Source organism: Nicotiana tomentosiformis, chromosome 7 (assembly GCF_000390325.3).
Source record: "Nicotiana tomentosiformis chromosome 7, ASM39032v3, whole genome shotgun sequence".
NCBI lineage: Eukaryota > Viridiplantae > Streptophyta > Magnoliopsida > Solanales > Solanaceae > Nicotiana > Nicotiana tomentosiformis.
The window spans coordinates 128,997,516-129,012,688 of record NC_090818.1 but is presented as its reverse complement, the minus strand read 5'-3'; the positions used below and the strand labels follow the sequence as shown (position 1 = coordinate 129,012,688).

Below are 15,173 nucleotides of genomic sequence, written 5' to 3'. Positions count from 1 at the left end.
ACCATCGTGACTTTAACTTACCCGAGAATAACCTCAACCTTGAGTTGTATAGCAATACCTTATCTCCGGGTTTAAAACTCCGCTCAAGAATATTTTTATCGTGCATTATTTTCATTCTCTCCTTGTATAATCTTGTGCTCTCAAAAATGTGGTAACAAAATTCATCAAGCTCGTGCAGCTCAGTGACTCTACTTGTGCCCGCAGCTTCTATATCGAGATTCAACTGCCGCAGTGCCCATAAAACTTTATGCTCCAACTCCACTAGTAGGTGACATGCCTTCCCAAATACCAATTTATATGGCGTCATACCAATCGGAGTTTTGAAAGCGATACGATAGGCCCAAAGTGCATTATCTAACTTTCTTGCCCAATCCGTTCTTGTAGCATTCACAGTCTTTGTCAAAACGCTCTTTATTTCTCTGTTCGACACTTCTACTTGCCCACTCGTTTGTGGATGATATGGGGTGGAAACTTTGTGACGTACACCATACTTTTCTAACAGCTTTGCAAAGGCTCGATTACAGAAGTGAGTGCCTCTGTCACTGATTATCGCCCTTGGAGTGCAAAATCGGGTGAATATGTTCTTTCTCAAAAAATTAATTACCCCCTTAGCATCATTTGTCGGGAGCGCTGCAGCCTCCACCCATTTTGACACGTAGTCCACAACTACGAGTATGTATTTGTTGCTATATGAGCTGAGGAAAGGCCCCATGAAATCGATTCCCCACACGTCAAACATTTCTACCTCTTGAATTGGGTTCATAGGCATCTCATGTAGGCGGGAAATATTCCCAGTTCGTTGGCATTAGTCACAACCTTTCACCCATAAGTGTGCATCTTTGAACACTGTTGGCCAGTAGAAGCCTGATTCCAGCACTTTTGCGGCGGTTCTTACTCCTCCGAAGTGGCCACCATATGGTGATGCATGACAAGCCTGCAAAATAGAAGATTGGTCTATCTCGGGGATACATCTCCGGATCATGTTATCAACACAAATCCTGAACAGGTAAGGCTCATCCCAATAATACATGTGACAGTTACGAAAGAACTTTTTCTTTTGAACAGAGGAAAGATCATAAGGGACAATACCTCTTGCCATGTAGTTTGCAATGTCTGCATACCATGGCGCGTCCTCCAATGTCACTGCTAGCAATTGTTTATCTGGGAATGTCTCAGTTATATCTTCTACCTCGACTTTCTTTTGAGCTCCCTCCAACCTTGAAAGGTGGTCTGCCACTTGGTTCTCTGCCTTTTTCTATCGCGGATCTCCAAATCAAATTTTTGTAGCAAAAGAACCCAACGGATCAAGCATGGCTTTGACACCTTCTTTGCTATCAGGTACCTAAGTGTTGCATGGTCAGTATAAACAATCACTTTTGAACCAATCAAATAAGACCTGAATTTGTCGAATGCAAACACCATAGCCAACATATCTTTCTCAGTCACGGTATAATTGAGTTGTGCACCGCTTAGCGTTCTGCTTGCATAGTAAATTGGGTGCACCAGTTTGTCCTTCCGCTGCCCCAGGACTGCTCCTATAGCATAGTCACTCGCATCACACATGAGCTCAAATGGTTGGTGCAGTCACCAGTCTCCTCTTTAGCTCCTCAAATGCTAACCTGCAGTCATCAGAAAACACAAAAGGATGATCCTTTTCAAGGAGTTTACATAAGGGGTTAGCAATTTTAGAGAAATCCTTTATAAATCGCCTGTAAAACCCGGCATGCCCGAGGAAACTTCTTACTGCCTTAACTAAAGTGGGCGGTGGAAACTTCTCAATCACCTCAACCTTAGCATGGTCAACCTCAATACCCTTACTGGATACTCGATGCCTCAGCACTATACCTTTTTGTACCATGAAATGGCACTTCTCCCAGTTCAGCACTAAATTTGTCTCCACACACCTTTTCAACACTCTTCTTAAATTGTGCAAACAATCTTCGAATGAATCCCCCACCACAGAGAAATCATCCATAAATACTTCCATAATATCTTTAACCATGTCAGTGAAAATGGCTAACATACACCTCTGAAAAGTGGCCGGTGCATTGCATAGGCCAAACGGCATTCTCTCTATCCTCGGGGGCTATGGAAATCTGATTGTACCCCGAATTCCCATCCAAAAAGCAGAAGTGAGACCTCCATGCCAGTCTATCCAACATTTGGTCAATGAATGGTAAAGGAAAATGGTCCTTCCGGGTGGCTGTGTTCAGTTTTCTATAATCCATACAAATTCGACAAGAGTGGGTTGCTCCTAGTGGTAAGCACCCTCCACTTCCAACCAAGAGGTTGTGAGTTCAAGTCACCCCAAGAGCAAGGTGGGAGTTCTTGGAGGGAAAGAGCCGAGGGTCTATCGGAAACAACCTCTCTACCCTAGGGTATGGGTAAGGTCTGCGTGCACACTACCCTCCCCAGACCCCACTAGTGGGATTATACTGGGTTGTTGTTGTTGCATACAAATTCGCCAACCTGTAACTGTACGAGTTGAGATCAACTCATTATTCTCATTGGGCACTACAGTCATTCCACCCTTCTTTGGCACACACTGAACTGGGCTAACCCAGTTACTGTCAGAGATTAGGAAGATGATTCCCGCATCTAACCACTTGATCACTTCTTTCTTCACCACTTCTTTCATGTTGGGGTTTAGCCTTCTTTGATGTTCCCTGGAAGGTTTGTGCCCATCTTCCAGTAGAATCTTATGCATACAAAATGTCGGGTTGATCCCCCTAATATCTGCAATGATCTAGCCAATTGCAGTCTTGCATTCCATTAACACCTGCAAAAGTTGTTCTGCCTACACATCTAACAAACTGGATGAGATAATAATAGGTGAAGTGGATTTAGGTCCCAAGAAAGTGTACCTGAGGTGAGATGGTAACGGTTTTAGTTCCAACTGTGGTGGCTCTTCAATTGACGACTTAGTTGGAGGTGTTTTTCTTTCTTCTAAGTGTAAGGGCTCGAATTCGAACTCTTTTTTCCAGTACCCTCTCCCTTCAAGGTCCAAAACCCACTCTGCCAAGTTTTTACCATTCACTTCTTCTAAGTTCATCAGGCATGCTGCTAGAGGGTCTTTTGCATTCAGAATCTCATCTTCCTCCTCCAAGATCACATCCACAACTTCTATTAGAGAGCAGTTAGCAAACTCACTGGGTCGCCGTATAGATTTCTACACATTAAACGTTATCTCTTCATCGTTCAGTCTCATCTTTAGCTCTCCAATTTCATAATCAATTAGGGCTCTCCCAGTGGCCAAGAATGGCCTTCCCAAAATTATGGGAATCTCCTCGTCAACCCGGCAGTCTAAAATGACAAAATCTGCTGGGAAAACAAACTTCCCCACCTGTACTAATACATCATCAAGGATACCAGAGGGCCTCTTCACTGTTTGGTCAGCCAGTTGTAATAACATAGACGTGGGTCTAGCTCTTCCAATGCCTAACCTTTTGTAGATAGCCAAGGGCATCAAGTTTATGCTTGCCCCCAAATCACAAAGTGCCTTAGCAAACGCATAGTTGTCTATTGTGCATGGGATTGTGAAACTCCCTGGATCAGATAACTTCTCAGCTGTGGGTCTTGTCACAACAGCACTACATGTCTGAGTCAGTGTAACCATGACCAAGTCTTGAAAGTCGAACTTACGAGACATCAAGTCCTTCATTATTTTTGCATAACCAGGCATTTCCTTTAAGGCGTCAATCAATGGAATGTTTACCTGAATTTGCTTCAACATCTCCAAGAATTTCTTATATTGCTCATCTTTTTGATATTTGGCCAATCTTTTGGGGTAGGGTGCTGGAGGCCGCTTCTTTAATGTGGTTTGATTTTGAACCTGCTCTGGCATTGTTTCTGCTGCCTTCTCATGCTCTAACTCAGTTTCCTTCGCGACTTCTTTTTCTTTTATTGTTTCAGCCGGCGCATGTTGTACCATCACCTCTGTTAACCCTGTTGAGTCATCTATCTCAATGGGTACTGGCACAAGTGTTTCAGTAGGTCAGCTTTCGCGAGCCATCTCTTGCTCCAGATCTAGGTCTCTACCATTTTCGTAGACTCACTGCCATAAGCTGTTTCGGGCCCTATTCTTTTGGATTAACTTGTGTATCTGCAGGTAATGTCCCCTGGGGACGATTATTTAGGGCCATAAAAATTTGTTCTAATTGAATCTCAATACCCTTTATCGCTGATTCATGCGAGTCTACCCTCTGTTGCATTTTTCCTGTGGACCCAATCAATTGTTGCAGCATTCTGTTATTGTTGTCCAGCATTCCCTCAAGTTTAGTAAACCCATCATCTGGTCTCATAATTTGTTGTTGTTGAGGTTGTTGATAAGTCAGTTGTTGATTTTGCTGAATGTAGCCATGTTGCCTTTGGTAAGGCAACTTGACCCAGTGGTCACATAGCTCCAGGATTGTTGTTATTATTGTACTGCTGCTACGCTGGTCTATATTGTTGATTATATTAACCCCAATTCTGACCACCTTGCCTCTGTCCCCCATAGTTGGCTACATAATTCATATCTTCCTGATATTGCTGGTTGTCACCTTCCGCACTCTACGAGCAAACATATGGTTGGTTAATGCATGGTGTACATAAGCCCCCATTAGTTGTGTCAACTATGTGAACCTGATGCTTCGGGCCTGATTCATCAATCTTTTTGGTAAGGATACTCATTTGTGTCATTAGAGTGGCCACATTCTCAGCTATGGAGTTGTTTGGGTCCAACGCTACTGAGTGAACTACCAGAGTGATCGTGGAGGCTCTTGTCATCTATCCTGAGTTTTGTGCTATCTTATCAAGTAGGATCTTGCATTCTACGAATGTTTTACTCAGAAATGCTCCCCCTGCTGAAGCAACAACATTGGCCTTTAAGCTGTCAGCCAGTCCCATGTAGAATCTCCGCCCCAACATCTGATCTGGAATACCATGATGTGGACACTTAACCACCATGCCCTTGAACCTCTCCCACGTTTCTTGTAGTGATTCTGTTGGTCTCTGCCTGTAGCTCAATATATCATCAATCTATTGGGCAGCTTTATTTGGTGTGTAGAATTTGTTCAAAAATTACTTGACTAATTCATCCCGGGAAGTGATGGAATTTATGGGGAATGAATTAAGCCAAGTCTGAGCTTCTCCTGTCAGCAAGAATGGGAACAACAAAAGTTTTATTGCGTCCGGTGTTACGTTAGGTTGCCTTTGCGTTAAACATATTGACAGGAAATTCTTCAGGTGCTGCTGAGGATCTTCAATGTGTGACCCTAAGAACAGTCCCTTGTTCTGCAATAAATGTAGCATGTTATTTGTGATTTGGAATGATTCTTCTTGTATATGAGGGACTGCAATTGCGGTTGCCAGATTGTCGGCGGTGGGTTGTGCCCAATCATATAATGTTGTTTCTGGTACAAGAGGCACCACACCCCGAATGTTTGGTTCATTCTCATTGTTTCTGTTGTTGATTAGATTTTCTATTCCGTCAGCCATGTTTGGTTCAATTTGTTCTGTCGAGTTTTGTTGTTGTTTGCTTTTCTTGTTTGCACGATTTAGTGCCTTGAAAACTTTTTTAGTATCTGATAACTCTTCGAGCAATTCACCAGTTCTTGAAGATTTCCTAGGCATGCACCTGTGACACCCAAGACTACAAACGTTAAAATTTAAATGTATTTGGTTTAGAAGGGAGAAAATTGACTACACTAAGAATTCTAGCACTTCTTTTAGCTGCAATTAATAACACCGTTAATTCCTCGGCAACGGCACCAAAATTTGATCACGCCCAACTATGCCTTATAAAAAGGACTAAGCGGTCGTTGCAAATATATTCCGGCTAATAAGTCTGGAGTCGAATCCCACAGAGAATTAACCTATCAAACACAGCTACTAGACTCGCACAAATTCACACAATCAATCTTCAGAAATATTTAAGTAACAGATTGGGTTTTATTAACTAAATATTACGTAATGAAAATGTAATAATTAACAACTAACTACGAACGGATTGTAAACAAGAATCGGAATGATCTAAGGTTGTGATTTCCCCTATTGTCGGAATCTTTTTCGCTACGTTTTCTACAAATTTGCCTAAGTCATCTCTATCGACCATGAGCACTCTAACTGTCGTAACTCTCTCCCGAGTAATTACCATAATTTACTAGGCATATTCTCGCGAATTACGCTAGCTGGCATTAAGTACAGCTCACTCAGATCGCATCAAGGTTTTGTTATCCCTAAACCTACCTTTAAACCTCCGTATTGATCCCACATATACGTTTAGGAGTGATGTTGTTCAACAACTACCTAAATATGCACTCTCTCTCGAGTAATACATACTAAATAGGCACAGCTAATTGAGGGCCTTTCAATCAACCACAAGAATAATATAGTTGAACAAATAGAGAAAATACTACGGTAAATCTATATTAACGTAACAAAAAAATCATCCTTCAATAGGTTCCATAAAAACCCTAGATTAGGAATTTAGCTACTCATACTCATAGTAACAATATCCCAAATATTTTGCATAATTAAAATACAGAGTAAAGATGAAAAGTTGTAGAAATTGATGATTCTAACTCCCAACAGGTGGTCCACCAGCTCTTCTTGCCTCTGATTGCCAAAAAGTCCTCGAAGTGGTGTTTTTAGGTCTATTTATATGTGTAGAAGAAATCCTAAAAGTGTAGGCCAAGTCCTAGTCAAACCCGGAAACGAATTAAATCTTCAAAACTATGATTGGACCTGGCCTCAGGCCTGGCGTCGCCAGCCTAACACCTGTTTCAGCCTGGCCTTTGGCTGGCCTCGCCAGGCTAAAGCCTGTTTCAACCTGGCTTTTGGCTGGCCTCGCCAGGCTAAAGCCTGGTTAAGCCTGGCTTTTGGCTGGCTTCGCCAGGCTAAAGCCTGGTTTAAGCTGGCCTCGCCAGGTCTCTCCTTTTCACTGTTCTCGAGCACACTTTCAACGTTTAAGTATCCCTTTTGCTCTACTTTCATCTCCAATTCACCTACACATAAAATAGACTCCATTATGCGCAAATAAAGTGTAATTTATCATTAAAGCATGTAAAATGCAAGGCACATAATGTACAAAACTATGGAATTATAGCCACACACCAGTATATATGCATATCAAAAAATTTGAAACAATAGTTAAAGTGTAAAAACTGAATCATACGCTACCTAACTTAATCACTATATTGGTTAGATATTGATTCAATACATAGGGTAAATTTTATTATGCGAACGCTTCAATTTAGCTTATGATCATTGAGAAGAACCTAATATTTTATAATTGATCATAAGAACCTAATATTGTTCCATGTTCTTTCAGATATTTGCTAGCTAGTTTGATAAATGGATATGAATCATGTGATTAGTAACCAAATTATTTTCATATAGCACAATTTTAGTGTTACGATGTAAAAAAACAAACAAACTGAAATTTAATCAAATTGAACAAAGCGTAAATGTGTGTGAGTTTATCCTACATCGGTTGTTGGATAGGAATTTAATTTGGTCTCTTTATATAATTTTGAGTAATCTTCATCGTGAAATTACAAGAGGGAGGCGAGGGGGTGAATTGTTGATTTTTCTTTTTGTACCCTAAATAATTGACTAGTTTACTAATTAATCAACTGAAGGTAAGAACAAAATATAAATAAAGCAGAAATAAAATACAGGAATTAAAGACACCTGGATTTTTATACTGGTTCGGATTCAATGTGAATCCTACGTCCAATCCTCTTGGGTTGCAAGGGTGTTCTTTCTTTCAGTATTTGAAGTTTCTCGATACAAGAGAGTTGATATAGCTTTACACCAACAGCTTAGTTACTATCTCACTTCTCGCTTCTTGATATAATGCCTCACTAGTGTTTTTTTCTTTTTCTACTCACTAATTACACAACAGATCTAATGTAAATTACAATGTTTGTTTGGAGTAGAACAAAAAGAGTGATAGTGATTCGTTCAAAGTATATTTCTTCAAAGCTGGTGCAATGGGTATTTATACTTTATGAGGCCTTCATGTCTTGTGAGTCTTGAGCAATTGCAAACCCAAGGGAGTTGATCTGAGAATGAATCGTAGATTCATTCTTTCCAAGTGTAGAATATTTCTTCTGTTGATTTTTCTTGACTTGTGGTCTTGTTTATTTCTTCCTTTGTTGAGTGGATATTTCTGTTATTGGAAATATCAAATCAAATCCCTTGATTTCTACCTTGATTGATGTACTTATATGGAGGAATCTTCAGTACATAATTTCATGCCCTTGATCTCCTTTGATTGAAGTCCTTCCTATAATACCCTCCTTGATCTCATACCAAATCCTTGATTGATTTTGCCTTTGATTTTTCGCTACTCCTTCCTTTTTCGTCTGAATTCTTCTATGTCCCTTTTCCATTGCTTAAGGATTGTTTCTGTACATAAAGAATAATTCGTTATTTTGCATCATTAAAATCAACTTAGATCTAACAATATCCCCTTTTTTATGATGACAAAATAACAATGTAATAGCCTCAGTTTACTTCCATGTTTATCAGTTGACTTTGAGTGTGTTGTAGTCAACTCCCCCTCAAACTGTGTTTCTTGTTAGATGTGTCTAGTCGACTCCCTTTCAGCTGGACATTCTATTATGCAGTGGTTGTAGTCGACTCCCCCTCAGTATTATACTGTATGATGTACCTGCAAGTTAAACATCTGCAAGAAAATTTACAAAACAACCACATTGAATAGGGAATACAGAGGAACACGTGCCCATAAGCCTGCTTTTTCTCCCTCTTTGGCATCAACAAAAAGTTATAACCTACTTTAGCATACAGAACAGAAGTAATTATCCTAATAGTACAACCTATGACTGAACCGTCAGTCTCAAAAGAAGCAAAACAAAAAAAATTACCTTAAACAACCATGCATCAACATCGCAGAAAGTAAGTATGGGTATTGCAAATAGCCTCCTTGAGGCGATCAAAACTTCCATTCACTATGACAGAGATTCCATCAATTTTGTCGTGCACCTCTTTAAAAGTCTTTACTATTTTTTCCGCAATCTTACGAATTTGCACTCGGATCTTGGACACGTCAGAGCCTGTCTCCTTTACCACTCCATGGACATCTTCAATTATGCTTTGCATTAAGGTTAAAGAGTCCTTGATGACAGTTAATTTTTTGTTGATGAAGGCTATCTTTTCTAAAAGATCAGGATTACCAACACTGGGAAGAGACACAGAGGTTTTCGCTTTTGAGTCGGAGGGGATATTCTTGGATTCACCTTCTTGCTTCTTTACCCAAGCTCCTTTTACAGAAATATATCACATGCTAGCAAATCCCCTAGAGTTGTAAGACTTGGTGACAGTGATATAGGGATAGTCGACAAGAGATATGTTGTTGGCTTCTAGCAGATGGGTGGTGACCATACTATATGGAAGACTCGTGGAATCATCGGCACTCTCTATCATAAAATTGATAACCCAAGAAAACAACTTGACCTTATGTTTAGTCAGAAGACAGTAAATTAGGAAGGTATCAGGGAGAAAGTAGAGAAGGATCATGTTCTTGGAAGAAGAGTGGTTGCCACAATATGTGCTAAGACATGAGTTTCAAAACAAACATCACTAGGTCCTAGTTGACTGGGAAGGGAATCAGAGGGTGACTCAGCTATACACCTTTTTGCTTGATCAAAAGAAATTTCAAAATCATCAGGCTAGGTATTCTTAAAAATCATAGAGAAACCAGAACAACTACACTGAAAAATAGGGTCAAACAGAGCACAGTCCAACACAATGCGTTTGCCAAGAACTAAGGTTTCTAACTTGTCAGGTTTGCTAAAGCGAAGATTAGCATAGAACAGTTTAACAAGGGGTTCATATACCTCTGGAGGAGGCAAGCAGAGAAAGTTTTTTCATCCATGGGCTACATGCTTGTCTTTGAAAGCAATGAAGTCATCCTTGTTGCGTGTGTCCCAAAAATTTAGGTCAGACTCGAGAGAACTTCACAGATCAGTTTTAGGATTTTTGGGAGTGAAGGTTTCAGGGGGATCTTCCATGGGTCGTTTTCCTAGGGTTTTTTTGTTGAGACTGCATGCACCATCTGAGAGGTCTTGAGAAGAGGCAAAATCCTCAGAGTGGTCTGATCCTAGATTAACTGGCTTAGGAGGTTGAGAGGAGGGTTTTGCTCTAGAATAAGTGCTTTTGCGGATATTCCATGGGTCGTTTTCCAAGGACTTTTTCGTTGAGACTGCACGCATCATCTGAGAGGTCTTGAGAAGAGGCAAAATCCTCAGAATGGTCTGATCCTAGATTAACTGGTTTAAGAGATTGAGAGGAGGGTTTTGCTCTAGAACGAGTGCTTTTGCAGGTTGAAGCAGAGGGATTTTTGTAATTTTTCGCCATAGTAGGGTTTGGAGAAGAGGAATGAAGATACAAACAATGTGAGAATGATTGATGAGACTTGGATTTAAAAAGATGATAACTGGCGGTTGAGTACAGACGAAAAGGCGTCAGTAATTCGACGCTATGATTTACTGATTTCTGAAAAGGCATGAAAATGTGTGAAAAAGGAAAAGTAAAAGACACACAATTAATGCCCTACACACATAAGGAAATATACAGATTGAGTGACGGTAAAAATAAAAAATATCACAAAGGCCTTAAAATTATGAATTAATGGAAATAATGCCAAAAGAGTCTCGTAATGTACATAATCTATTTTCAAGCAAGGGTTTTGTAAAAATATCTGTTAATTGATCAGTAGAGCTTACAATTGATAACTCTATGTTACCTTTAAGAACACGATCTCTAATAAAATGATGCTTAATATCTATATGCTTAGCTCTAAAATGATGCACAGGATTTTTAGACCGACAAATAGCACTAGAATTATCACAGAATATTTGAACAGGTTTAAAAGATAATTCATAGTCACCCAATTAATGTGACATCCATAGTAATTAAGCACAATATTGTCCAATTATAATGTACTCTGCTTCAGTTGTGAAAGAGCTATTGATCCCTATTTCTTACTGTTTCGGGAGATTAATGCCTTATCCAGTAATTGACAAGTGCCACTTGTGCTTTTTCTATCTTCCTTGTCACCTGCAAGATCAGCATCTGAAAATCCCTCAAGTTTAAAATTGTTAGAGCATGGATACCAAAGTCCATAAGAAGTGGTCCCAATGAGATAGCCAATTATTCGCTTTACTGTAGTTAAGTGTGACTCCTTAGGAACTGACTGAAATCTGGCATATTTACAAATACTGAACATGATATATGGTCTACTAGTAGTTATATATAATAGAGATTCAATCATTCCACGATACTTTGTATCATATACTGATTTTTCTTGTTCATCCTTGTCTAAACTTGTAGAGGGGCTCATAGGAGTTCCAATTGATTTGGCATTGCTCATTCCAAACTTTTGAATCAATTTCTTCGTATATTTGGCTTGGCAGATGAATTTCGCACTTTCTGATTGATGAATTTGGAGTCCAAAAAAGAATGTTAGCTCTTTCATCATACTCATTACGAACTTGTCACACCTTATTTTTTCGAAGAATAGAGGAGTTTTTTCCAATTAAAGTGACATTATTCGAAATGAGATTATTTATTTAATTCAGAGTCGCCACTTGGAATAATTATGATGGTGTCCCAAGTCACCGGTTTATTTTAGAAATCCAAATCGAGGAAATTGACTTTATTTATGGTCTGCGAACGTAGAAGACCGGGTAGGGAAATATGTTAACTCATGAGAAGGTGTGAGGCACTCCCGAATTTTATGGTTTTAGCAGAGTCGCTTAACAATTAATACTTGGCGTAATTATCTGATTTATTACATATTTTTGACATATTGTGCATTTTACTCTTCTATACCGCTTTTAATTTATGGAATTTATTTGAACAAGTCGCGATGTCGCGCACTCGTTGTTTTTGTACATATTGTAAATCACATCACGTGAAATGCACTTACTACTTACAACATGTTTATTATTGTTATTTGAAGTTATGGTAGAGTCGCGTGAAACGCGCACTCGAATTGGAATTTATGTATCGCGACTATGCCATGGAAACCGTATCCATAGTCACGATGATTTATTTAAACGCGCCTAGAGCAAACTATAATTGTTCGAAATGTTATAACCTACATTTGGGATTGTTGTGAGATATTGAAGTATGGACATCATTTTTGGAAGAATTATGGGACTCGATTAAAACGGAAACAAATGGGTATGGATCTTAAACAGGGAGTCTTTATGCATAGGAATTTGTTCATTACAATAACCTGTTAACTTAACGCTAACATATACGAAACAACTTACTAGTTTTAACACAACTACTAAATTAATTCATGGGTCCAAACAATAATCAAGTTTGCATTACTTTTAAACTATTTACGATCCAACTAGTAAGGTACTACCAGAAAATAGTTGAATTACGCTATAACAGGAGCACAAATTCGACATTCGATCAATGAGGGAGGCTAAGTGATTCAGCTCGAACATAAGTGTAGGAGATTATGTGTGCATTTAGTGTTCCAAAACAAGTTGAGAAGACAACTAGAGGCTAATCAAATGGAGCGCTGGATCTCAACAGGGGAGTATCAACAACAAAAGCAACTAACAAATTGAATCAAACTTTGAAAACCCAGAACTGACGGATGTAACATCTTAAAACAACGAGAAGCAGAGGCAACTTCACAACTATTTGTCTATTGATTAATTACAACAATGAATAAACTGAAATGATCAACATGTCTATGTTTCTTTATACAGAACACTAATTTTATAGGAAGATATTATCTTCAAATTCTAAACTAAAGTTAAATCAATTGGGTTAGGTCAATCACGTGCACAATTCCATATTCCTCCTTCAAACTTCCAGATCCAGTTAAGTGCTAATCAGAGACAAGAAGGCTTGAAATGAACAATATTCTCTGCTTTACTTCACCTAAAAAAATTTAATTCCACTTCCATTTCTGACTAATGATTAATGGTATCTCAAAATACTTTCATGTAAACTTCTTAAATCACAACACCTATTTTCAAACATAATCAACACACCATATGCAATTTTGTCCAAATTCATACTAGCTTTACATACTAGAAACTTATTCCAGATCTGATTGGAAATTTGCAAATAAACACAGAAAAAATGCACTTGTTCGAACACAGAAATGATTAATTACTACAAGAAACACTTATGGAATACATAAATAACCCATGGTTGCAAGTTCTCAATACTATAGCATTTAAACAACTGATACATAGAAAAGAGATCGAAGCTAGTACCTTAAAAGCAACAAAGCAAAGAAGAAGAAAATAGCCTCTGATTTTGAGCAGCACAGCTAGAATTAGGAGGCAGCTACAGGTTGATACAGCAACAGTGAACAACAAAAATGAAGCTAAACTAAACTTCATAACCCAAAAAAATGAAAATCAAATAGCAAAAAATGAAGGAAACTGAGAAACTTTTTTTTTTCTTTTTCTGAAATTTAAGGCTGGAATTCCAGGAAAGATATTCTTCTGTTGAAAAATAAGAAAGAAGATGAATGAAAAGGACTTTCTGAAAATTGCAGTGAATTAGTGTGTGAGAGAGAGGGAATGTGAGGTCTCTTATATAGAGTGTGAGAGTGTACTATATGAGAGAATGAGAGAGGGTGTAAGAGGGAATCTCTCAGCTTCCTAAAATTTAGCGAAAGAGCATTGTCACAACCCAATTTTTCCTATACGCTGTGATAGCGCCTAACGTTGCCGCTAGGCAAGTCAACTTAAAATTAACTCTGTGATCCTTCTTTTAGCGGTTTAAAAATAGTTGATTTTTAATTTATACACAATTAAGGAATGGAGGTTTTTTTATATAAAAAAATGAGAGATCAAAATTTTTAAAACATGTGAGATGAGATAAATAACCCAAAAATTATCAAGTGTCTACTAACATAATCTTCCAAGACCCGGTGTCACAAGTATATGAGCTACTAGTAGAATATATAAAAGAGTACTACACAACTATCTAAAACAAAATAGACAGATAAATAAGGCAAAAGGAAGACTTCCGCTGCTGCAGAACGGGCTAGGAAGACAGCTCACCGCAAGTCTCGCAGTAGTAATCAAGTATGTGCGCCGGACAGATATCCAGAAGCACCTACCTCAGATCTTGCACATCAAGTCCAGAAGTGCAGCGTGAGTACATAAACAACATGTACCCATTAAGTATCTAGTCTAACCTCGAAAAAGTAGTGACGAGGGATCGACTTTGACACTTATTATGGGCCAACAATAAAAATATATACAACTGTTAATTAAACATGAGACATATAAATGACAATAGAACTCAAAAGGCAAGAATTTAGATAGTCAATCCTTTCACCGAATAGCAATTACCAACCCAATTCTCTCATTTAATCATTTAACCTATCAAACCAATGAAGCAATATCAAACATATTGGAGTTTCCAGTATTATTTCGCACGAGTTATGCCGAGGATGTATGACCCGATCCAAAATACATATAAATATATTATGTGCACTGCCAAGGGTCGAACGGCGCAAACATAGATGCATCTATTAACCTGCCGAAGTGATCGGCCCGCTTTCATGAGGATAGTGAAAATTTACCCTGCTCGTGAAATATACTTGCGACGAGGTTGAACATAGAATTTCTCGAATTATCATAATATCCCTCAATTCTTCCAAAATAAGAAGATTTAACTAAAACCTTTAAAACTTGAAAGAAATCCTCAACCTCAATTCTATTCAAAGCAATTAATAAAAATAATCAAATAACAGTGCCAACAAAATATGGTGTAAACCTGAACTACCCGGACATAAGCATGAATAGTAGCTACGTACGGACTCTCGTCACCTCGTGCGTATGTAGCCCCCCACAAATAGAAGCACATTTCAATTAAGTTCACCTACGGGGTTAATTCCCTCTTACAAGGTTAGAAAAGAGACTTACCTCGTCTCAAAGCCCACTTTTCGGTCCAAGATTGTGCTCAAAACCCCAAATCGGTGCCAAATGACTCAAAACTAATCAAATATTATATAAAATGATCAATATATTCTCAAAAGTTCCTAATCCAACTAATAAAAGGATTACCCAATCCCAAATGTAGGATTCCTAAAATTCACCCCCCGGGTCCACGTGCCCGTATTCTGGAAATCTTCAAAGAAAGTTGTTACCCACGGTCCTGGGCAGCCTTGGCTG

General features: G+C 38.7%; 1 protein-coding gene and 1 long non-coding RNA gene across 2 annotated transcripts; both read right to left on the bottom strand.

Annotated features, from left to right (window-relative positions):
• Window positions 1-805: 805 nt before the first annotated feature.
• Window positions 806-3,931, bottom strand: LOC138896364 (uncharacterized). Its single transcript, XM_070181169.1, has 5 exons — window positions 3,716-3,931; window positions 3,344-3,598; window positions 2,865-3,169; window positions 1,297-1,396; window positions 806-1,255 (listed from the first exon to the last, which is right to left on the bottom strand). Exons 1-5 carry the CDS (start codon window positions 3,929-3,931, stop codon window positions 806-808), a joined length of 1,326 nt encoding a protein of 441 aa, XP_070037270.1.
• A 3,733-nt stretch (window positions 3,932-7,664) lies between these two features.
• On the bottom strand, window positions 7,665-13,625 carry LOC104109438 (uncharacterized). Its single transcript, XR_001971837.3, has 2 exons — window positions 8,503-13,625; window positions 7,665-8,394 (listed from the first exon to the last, which is right to left on the bottom strand). It is a non-coding gene; the product is annotated as an uncharacterized lncRNA (long non-coding RNA).
• Window positions 13,626-15,173: the final 1,548 nt, after the last annotated feature.

Excerpts from the sequence above, each read along its gene's own strand:
- LOC138896364 (XM_070181169.1), bottom strand. The coding sequence starts at position 3,931 with ATGGTACAACATGCGCCGGCTGAAACAATAAAAGAAAAAGAAGTCGCG. Across the intron at positions 3,170-3,343 it reads TTGATGATGTATTAGTACAG|AAATCTATACGGCGACCCAG; the intron begins GTGGGGAAGTTT and ends TTTAATGTGTAG. Across the intron at positions 1,256-1,296 it reads AGCCATGCTTGATCCGTTGG|AAAAAGGCAGAGAACCAAGT; the intron begins GTTCTTTTGCTA and ends GATCCGCGATAG.